The following is a 10,102-nucleotide window of genomic DNA, read 5'->3' on the forward strand; positions in this document are numbered from 1 at the left end:
TATTAATTAATTTCAATGAAGGGTATAGGTAAAAAGTTCAACATTTTTTTGTACAAGTTCAAGGATGCTGCTCCTTCTAATTATATTTATGAGTTAACTTTAACATATTTTATCAAAATTATAAAATATTATAAAAATTATTAACTCTCTTTAAAAATTTAATAAATTTCTTACTTTATATTTATTAAGTATACATAATTTAATAATATACAAGTTGTTTGCTTTTACCTTTGGAAAAAAAAAGTACTTCTTCTTATTGACATTTAATTGAGGGTAAAGAGAAGTTTGTAATAGAATATGATTTATAAATAGTTTCAAGAAAATATTTTTTTCTTTATAAAAAAAGATAAGAGAAAATATCTGTCATTTTTAAAAAATTATGGGGTTAGTTAACTTCATTCTGTAAGTAGGCTATAGGAATGTAGGGAAAAAGTATGAAAATATTTCCACCATCTAATTTGAGATAAGATTATGTATAAATAAAAATTAATGATAATATTTTACAGACTTAGTTTTTCAGAATAACATTATAAATTTTTAAAAATACACTTTATTTAATTGTATAATATTAAATTCAAAATAATTTCAATGTTAGAAAAACATTATTAATAAAAATTTATTTTTATTAAATTATTTTATATTTTGAGATAATGAAATATCTATAAAGTTATTTTATATTTTCTCTATCATGAATTATAAAATACTTTTAGGATATATTCAATGTCCTAAAGTTTTATTAATAATAAATTTATAATATTACTTTTCACATATTCCCTTTTTTTTAATATTCTTTTAAAATTCTTGCATGGATTTGATACATCATATCATTTATACTTCCTTTAATAAAAGCATGTCGTTTATAATTTTATATTGCTATAAATATAAATTAATTTTAAAAAAAATTAGTCATTTGGTTTTTATAATTTTAATTTAATTGTAACTCAGTTCCTTTACTTTGATTTATTATAACTCAATTTCTGAACTTTATCCCTTACAATTTAGTCCTTGAAATTTTGACCTTTTAAATATTATAATTTTATTTTAAAAAAATTATAAATATTAAATTTTTTTAAAATTTTAATATTTAAAAATATTAAAAGGGTTTAGTAATTTAAAATATTAGTAATTAATTTTAAAATATTTTTAATCTTTATAATTTTATTTTTTTAAAATAAAGAAACTAATATTTTAAGAGGTTAAAACTTTAGGGACTAAATTGTAAGAAAAAAAATTTAAAAACTAATTTACAACTGAGTCAAAATTTTAAGAATTGAGTTATAACAAGTCAAAGTTCAGGAATTTAGTTACAACTTGATCAAAACTATAAGATTAAATAATTAATTTTATCATTAATAAAAAACAACAATTAAGAGAGAAAAACAATGATATAATCTCTTTGTTTAGAAATGTAAAATATTTGTCAAACTAATTATATTTTTTTATATTTACCCTTATTTAATAGGGTATTTCATTTTAAAATTAATACAAAGTGATTTATTTAATAATTTTTTTTAAAAAATAATAATTATACTTTAAAAAATATTTTATATTTTTAATATTCAATTATTAAAAAATATTTTATATTTTTAATGAAAGAAATATAAGATTTATTGAAGTAATTGGTATAATTTTATTAAATAAAATATATACATGATGCATAGAGTTCCGGTAAGAATTTTTTGATAAATTTTATTAATATAAAGATATTTTATAAATCAGAAGATGAAGAGAAACGTGGAGGACGTATATAGGACCAAAACGGAGTGCATTAATTGGGAATGAAGGGACATAGAGACAGCCAGACAGGTAGCAGTTGAGGGGCATTGAATGGGTGTCGGAGTCATCTCAGATTGTCAGTCCCCTACAATGCAATTATTGACTCCAACCTCTCCCATTTAAGTGGGATAGGTGCCTGCACTTTGAATTTATTGAATTAAATTATTTTAAATTATTTAAATAAAATTTTAAATAATACTCTTTTTATTTTAAATGATAAAAAAATTTAACATTTTAATATATAAATATTTTAATAAAAATAAAATTTTATTAATATTTATTTAATATTATATATTTTTATATTTTTAATATTATTTTATTAATAGAGTATTAAATAAATAATATTTTTAAATTTTTTATTTTTATTTTAAAAAAATAAAATTGTAAAATACATTTAATAAGTTTTATTGACATTTAAGATGTTATTTAAAAATATCTTAATTATAATTTAAGATGAAGGGAGTATTATTTTAATTAATTTTATTTTTAAAATAAAATATATATTTAATTTTTTATATTTTTTATATTATAATTAATATTAAAATTAATTTATATTTAATGTTATTTAAATATTATTTTTTATTAAATAGATCATAAATAACGCGGCTCACTTGTTATAGCTAAAAATTTGTCTTCCATTTGCTTCTCCACTTTCTTTATCTCTCCCCCCCACCCCTTTTTTTTTTTACCAAAACAATTTCTTAATGTCTACAGTAAACTACTACAATTCATGATATTAATGATAGTTAAAAATTTAAGATATTTTTTAAAAATAATAGTAAATAAAGTAGAGAGATAGTTATGAAAATAATAACAAAGCTGCTACCCTCTAATAAAATATAAATAATTTTTAACAATAATTTACATATTAATAAAATTCTTATTTTTATAAAATTATACATTGTTTTTCTTTTTTGCTCTAGTGATGAGTGAGAAAAAGATTATAAATTCATAAACACAAGAATCTAAATTAAAAAATACAAGGTTTAAAATGTAAAAATATTTACAAATATTAAGTTGCTTCTATTTTAGATTAAGATTAGCTTTAAAAAAAAAACTTATATTTTGAATTGAAAAGAGTACTAAATGTTTTATACTTTAAACTAAGTAATACTTTTAGAGAATGGTTTGTATTGTGATAAGAGGGAGTATAATCCTAATCTATATTCTCTTAGTACTTTTGGATATATATTGGAAATCAAGAATGCTTTGTATTTTTTAAAATTTATTTTTATATTAATTAATATGTACATAAGAAATGTAATATAACTAAGCAGCGTTTTCCACTTTTCATGATAAAAGGGTTAAGGGCAAAAATTAAACTAATAAAGAACATTTCGTTTTTTATAAAGTAAAAAAATAATAATAATGCTTATTGGCATGTCGAATGTAGTTAGAAATATTTTATAATTGAGATTAGAGAAACTACATGTCACTTTAAAAAATTTAAACAATTCTAATTACTATTTTTAATCATATCTTTCTTTTTCGTTGAGAGTGACTTAATTCTAATGTAAATAATTTATATTTATAAGAATAGTAGAAAAATCGAAGGAAAATTTACTAGAGAGAATGATATCTAATCATTTATAATAAAATAAAGAATATGAAAAATTTATTAGTTTTGAAATGATTAGATACAAACATCTTAAATGTATAAGTTTTTTCTTAAACATAGGAGTGATTATTTTGCTTTGCTAATCAGTGTACTTTTTTGTTTAATTAAGAATAACTCTTTCAGTATAATTTTATTTGCAATAGTGAGAATGACAATTAAGAACCTCATGATAAGATTAAGGCTAAATCAAGATTATTCTAGTACTGAAACATGTGAGAAAAAGTATTGAATTTAAAAATTTTAATTGTAAATAGATCTTAGTTTAATATTACTCCCTTCATCCCAAATTATAAGATATTTTTGAAGGTGGTTTTTCACCCCAAAATATAAAATACTTTTTATAAATTAATTTTTAATTAAATATATTAATTTTAATATTACCTTTTATCTCTCTATGGTTAATTTTTATCTTTTTTCTTTTCAATATATTAAATGATGGATATTTTTAAAAATTTATATGTTTTTTTTAAAAAGATAAAATTATTAGGTGTATTTAATGAGGACTATTAATATGTAAAATTTAATTAAAAAATGTCTTATAATTTATGATAAAAGAATTAATTTTTATAAGGTTATTATTGGTCATCTTTCCTTTCTATTCAAATCCCTAATTTTACGGATAAATGATTTATTTTCACTTAACTACTGTTGATGCTAATATCAATAAGAATGGTCAAAACATGGCCCACACAATGTGAGCTTTGTAAAGGAGAATGGAAATAAAATCTTTTAAAAAATATAAATGATAAATAAATACAACAAAATATAATAATTAGTTTTTAATCTCCAAGAAACTTAACTGTCATTTTAGTTTTACGCGAATTGGTATATTTACCCCAAATCTTTCTCCCTCCCCTCCTACTTTGATTCTGGTGACCCATCCTACACCGCTACAGCAACATTCATGGTGAAAGCCCAAGTCTTCTCAACATGTAAAAGCATCGCAAGATTTAAAGCAAAAGCACAAACGCATTTGTCCCAAAGATTTTAATGTTCATATGAAAACTTGAGTGATCCCTTAAACATGGGAACTCTATGATGAACCGAGGGATGAACCAGAACACCAAACAATGGCAACATAGGAAAGCAAGGTGACGGGGTTAAGTGAAATGGGCGAAGGGTGTCTCCACTTCCATTCTGTGCATTTCTCCTCCATTTCTTCAAAACGACGTCGTTTTGATTAGTGGTGAAATCTCCATCGTTCATTTCTTGTTGCGATCCTGACCGTCTGCATCATTGTCCATCCTCACACCCTCTGACGCAGCCCTCTCCCTCTCGGCACTACTCTCTTCCTTCGTCTCGCTCTCGGTCGTCGGCTCTATGGGGAGGATATCTGAGAGACTTATCTCGGCGCTCTCCATCCTCACACCCTCAGACGCAACCCTCGCCCTCTCGACACTGCTCTCGTCCTTCGTCTCGCTCTCGGTCGTCGGCTCTATGGGGAGGATATATGAGAGACTGATCTCGGCGCTCCGGTCTGAAGTCTGAACCGAATCGTCGTCTCAGTCCTCCGAGCCCCACCTGGCCACCTTCCAACTAACTCCACTTTCACCAGCGCCATTGGACCAGCATCGAGCTTCAACTCCAGCTTCCTCACTTCTCTTCACCTCGTCTTCTCCCTGTTGACCTCTTTGATCTCGCCGTCGGCTTAATTATCTCCTCATCTAGGTCAGTGTTTTGCTCTGTTTATCTCTTCATTGGGGTTGTTGTTAGACAAAATTGATGAAGATTTGGGATCCATCAATAGTGAGATCATTCAAATGAGGATCATTATGAATCAGGCTGCGTCAAAGATGTAGAGCATTGAGGCAATGTTACTACAATTATGATTATTTTGCTGCAAGGTGTCTCCATTGCCAGTTTTCATGAGTCAAATTTGGTGAGGCCATTTATTTTTACTTTTGACCAGGGATGAATTGACTGCTCTAATAATGAGGTGTTCGCTTCTCCAATGGTACACCATTTTATTTTTGCTTTGTTTTGTTTTTGTTTTTGCAAGACATCTAAAGTTTACCTTGAAATCCAAGATCTAACGGAAGAAATTACAGAGCTAAAGAGGGGGATAAAAAAGGCAAATGACAGGTGAGAAAAGACATGGGCATGAGAGAATAGACTGATGGAGAGAGGAGCTGATATAGAGAGCAAAGAGAGATGACATAGAAGAGATTAGAGGGAGGAAATGTAAAGGGAGACACAGAATCTTCTTCTTAATATTGTGGCAGAAGAAAAGAGAGAAGAAACCAAATATAAGGCAGAAAGGGTACTGAACAGAAAAACAAGGTATGTCCATTCACGCATAGCAGCTACGTGTGGAAGACATTTCTTGTCTCCTGTGTGTCTTCCTCGTTACCAGATTAGTATTTAATTTTTAGTATGGCAAGTTGATATTAAGTAACTTAGTTTTTACTCATTAAAGATCTCTACAAGTTTCTCAATGATCTAGTGGAAAAGAATTTGCTGTGCTTGGTTTGGGTGGCAAGACATGGTTATGCATGTCTTTCTTTTAATGTTGTTCAGTGTCTAGCTCAACATTGAGGACAAGGTTGATTTTCTTTTTTAATCCAACAGACAAGGTTGATTTATATCGGGGAATAATGATTGGAATATGGTGAGAATGGTGATAATCTCACATGTCAAGAATATAAGAAGAAGGTAATTGGGACTGTGTGCTGGTTAGGTCAATGGCGATTTGCTTTCTTCTTTACTTTCATTTTTTTCTCCATCACCTTCTTTTGCCATATTTACTATGTGAAAGTATTTTATACCTCTTTCCCTGTTTCTCCTTCTATGCATTTGGCTTGTGCTTCTTTCATAGACTATATCCTAGCAGTTTTTTTATGCCTGTTATTTAAATTCTACTCAGAACTAACTCTCCTCTCTATGGTTATGTATATTGATGAGGAGCAATGACAATGGATATATTATTTTTCTCTTGTTTTCTCCACTTTGGTAACTTGGTGTTGGTTTATGATTGACCTGACCCAACTGATTCTTATGTAATATGAGTGAGGTTGAGAGAGATGGTAAGTGATTTTGAAGCTTTCTCATGTATGGTTCATTGTAACATTTATTTCATTCAGGCTAGATGTTTCCTCACAAGTTGGTTCAGTTTTAATATATATATATATATATATATTTGAGGAACAGTGCTTAATATTTTCTTAATTCCTAAGGTTTTTCTTATTCACCTTGGTCTAAAGATCAAAAGTTGCCAAGCCCATAGTCAAAATCAACTTTACGCATGCATTAGAACTTTGCACATACAGTACAAATTTGCCAAGCCCAGCTGCAACTGTAAATTGACTAGAGACCACCTAATCATTTAGGAATTTCCTTGCTTCATTTTCTTCTTTGTCTAAGGATAATTCTTTTACACTCTATAAATTGTGCAGATTTCAAAAACAGAAATTTGTTTCGGCTTTACAAAATGGGAAGAAGCAAGCTTACAAGTATATAGTAAAGCAAGCTTACAAGTATACAAAATGAGTCTAGGCAGCATTATAGCAAAAGAACAAACATCAAAGCAAGGAGCTAGCATGACAAAAAAGAGGACCAGCCCACAAGTGTATACTGCTAAGAACAGAATGGAGACTGAAGCAAGAGGCTAGGACTGAAATGAAGACTTCACAACTGAGGATTTGTATTCACATTCAGATTTGAATCTGTAACATTGTAACAATTTATATTCAAACAATGTAATGTAATTGAATTGTAATAGAAGTTTCAATACATTTAGACAATGATTTACCTTTCTCAAATACTTGACTAAATTCAATTGCTTCAAGTGACTTCACATTGTTGTTCAATGAATCCTACAAACACAAAGATAAAATGACAATAGTATGAAATATGCTGTGAATGACATTTAAGTTAGTTGAGAATAAGAACTTGAAATATAATATCTTTACCATCGTCAATGTTGTGAATGACATTTGACTTACTTGAAGTGGATCATGTTGTGTTGTTATTGGTGTATTTGGCACAGGCAGACCATATTGCCCTTACACTAGCATACCTAACACGGGGGGGCTATATTGCCCTTGTACCGGCATCCTTGACACGGTGGGGCCATATTGCCCTTGTACCGGCATCCTTGACACGGTGGGGCCATATTGCCCTTGCACTAGCATACTTGACACGGGAGGACCATATAGCATTTGCACAGGCATACTTGGTACGAGGGGGCCATTTTGCACTTGCACATACGCCATTTTGCACTTACTTGGCACAAGGGGGCCATTTTGCACTTGCACCGACATACTTGGCACAAGGGGGCCAGTTTGCACTTGCACCGACATACTTGGCACAAGGGGGCCAGTTTGCACTTGCACCGGTATATTTGACACAATGGGGCCACATTGCACTTGCACCGGCATATTTGACACAGGGGGGCCACATTGCACTTGCACCAGCATATTTGACACAGGGGGGTCATTTTGCACTTGCACTGGCATATTTGACACAAGGGAGCCATATTGTACCGAAGATGATGATCTACCCACTTCTAATATATTTTGTGTGTCCTGCAACAATATCGGTTAAATGTCATAAAAAAAATCATGCTAATAAAAATTCAAAGTAAAATAATTATACCTTTGAACATTGTGAAGACTTGTTAGTAGATTTTTTTAAAGTCTTAACTTTTTTTCTTTTTTGACTTGGATTGTCGACCCAACTTGGACTAATCTTTTTGCGCTCTCTCTTCTTGAATCCAATGCCTGAACCATCATTCTTACCAACATCATCATCAACACCTCCTTCATTATTAACACTATCTGATGAGTGGTTAATAAGAAGTTGAGACACTTTCTTGCTAAGCTCTAGCACTGCTTGATGAACCATAGAGAATGCCTCTGAACATTCAGATGCATCACTAGCTAATTTTATGAGCATGGGGCACAATTGCCTATATCGATTCGAGCATTCTAGTTTAGGATCAACTTCAATTTCCTTTCCCTTACTATCATGCACTACACCACACCTTGCTTCTTTTGTCCACCTCTTTAACACATATTGCTTTGGAAGTAGCTTTACATCTTGGTCATACAATATCCTCAATGCATGACAGCATAGTATTCCCCATTGTTCAAACTTCTTACAATTACAAGTAATGACAGCCTCTTTATCTTCTCTTGATGGCTCAAATGTCAATCTCCACTCTCCTTTTTTATCAACCATTGTGATTACATAATCAATAACAAGAGCATCATCATCTGCAGCTATTTTTCTTTCTTTCCTCTCTTTTATACACGTAGCATCACGTAAGTCATACTCATGCTGGAACAAGTCAAAAATTGGTGGTGTGTAAACTTGAGAAAGCTGTTGCAGCATAGACGAACTCTTCAATATCAACCTTGGCAACTTCTGGCGTGAGTTGAAGTCACTTTGCAATTCATTATACCGCTTATCCACAACAACTTGTTCAAAGACATTGAAGAATTGACTAATATTCAATTCAGGATTAGTGCAACTTTTTATAAATGAATTGATACTTTCACTAAGTTGTGTACTTCTCATACCAAGAGTCTTTGAGTACTTCATGTAACATGCTGCCCATTTTTCTTTTAACTTGTAAATAGACATCAACCATGGATTTTCTTCTACATTATATTTTGATAATAATTCTTTCCAAGATTCCTCAAACCTTGTTTCTTCCTTGCAATGATACATGCACCAATTAAACTCACCCAGAAAACGAGAGCCATCTTTCATTAAGTTTCCAAGATGTTTCACCCCATTTCTATTGATGTGGAATGTGCATAAGCCATGCTTTACATTTGGCATTATTTCTTCTAAGGCTCTTGCCATTGCTGCATCTTGGTCAGTAAACATAGTAAATGGCATTTTTTGCTTATGTGCTTGTAAAAAGGTTTCAAAAAGCCATTTAAAAGACTCAATAGTCTCATCATATAATAAAGCAGCACCAAATATCACTACTTCTCTGTAATGGTTGAAACCTGAGAAAATGGCAAGTGGTCTGTTGTCACGATTTGTAGAGTATGTTGTATCAAATGAAATGACATCCCCAAAACAATCATAATCTATCAACATACGTGTATCAGCCCAAAACACATTAGTTATCTGCTCTTCTGAGTCCATTTGATAAGCATGAAAAAATGAAGGATTTTTTGTCAATTGTTGTTGAAAATAGCGAAGTAAAAACCCAGCTTCACCATAGATCATGTCTCGTTGCCTCCTTGATCTTAGATAACTCTTTACCTCCTCTTTGGTATACCCCAAATTAGCCCTCCCTCCTGCATATTTGCTCATTAAATTAAAAGAGGCTTTTTGCTTAATCCCCGTATCTTCAGCAAACTCCAAAGCATAGCCTTGTGCTTTCGGTAATCTCCTTTGTGATGCTAATAAATGAATAGTCTCTGGGGGCTCTAAAGGGTGATTATGGTCCAAAAATAGTTCACTAACTCTAAATCTTTCATTCACCTTTTTAATTATCATTTTCACTTCACACCCTGTTCTTGTTTCCTTTCGAGGCTTCTTAGTTTTAAAGTCTCTTTTATCTGCTTTTTTCACTCCCTCCTTGGAACAAACATATTTGCAATATATGATAGAATCATCCTTCTTGCTCTTATTAGAGTTTTGCTTTCTAACACTGAATCCTATTCTTCCACCATAGTCAATCCAATATTGCCATGCCTCTTCTAGATCATCAAATTCAAGACCAACTATTAGAGTCATACTTGTGTCCAT

The 10,102-nt window shown here is 30.3% G+C and overlaps 1 protein-coding gene across 1 annotated transcript; it reads right to left on the reverse strand.

Annotated features, from left to right (window-relative positions):
* Window positions 1–7,981: 7,981 nt before the first annotated feature.
* LOC129290081 (protein FAR1-RELATED SEQUENCE 5-like) lies at window positions 7,982–10,102 on the reverse strand. Its single transcript, XM_054926789.1, has one exon. The coding sequence runs from the start codon at window positions 10,100–10,102 to the stop codon at window positions 7,982–7,984; it is 2,121 nt and encodes a 706-aa protein (XP_054782764.1).

The sequence above is a fragment of the Prosopis cineraria genome, unplaced genomic scaffold (assembly GCF_029017545.1).
Source record: "Prosopis cineraria cultivar Desert tree isolate PC_DT_omini unplaced genomic scaffold, ASM2901754v1 PC13, whole genome shotgun sequence".
NCBI lineage: Eukaryota > Viridiplantae > Streptophyta > Magnoliopsida > Fabales > Fabaceae > Prosopis > Prosopis cineraria.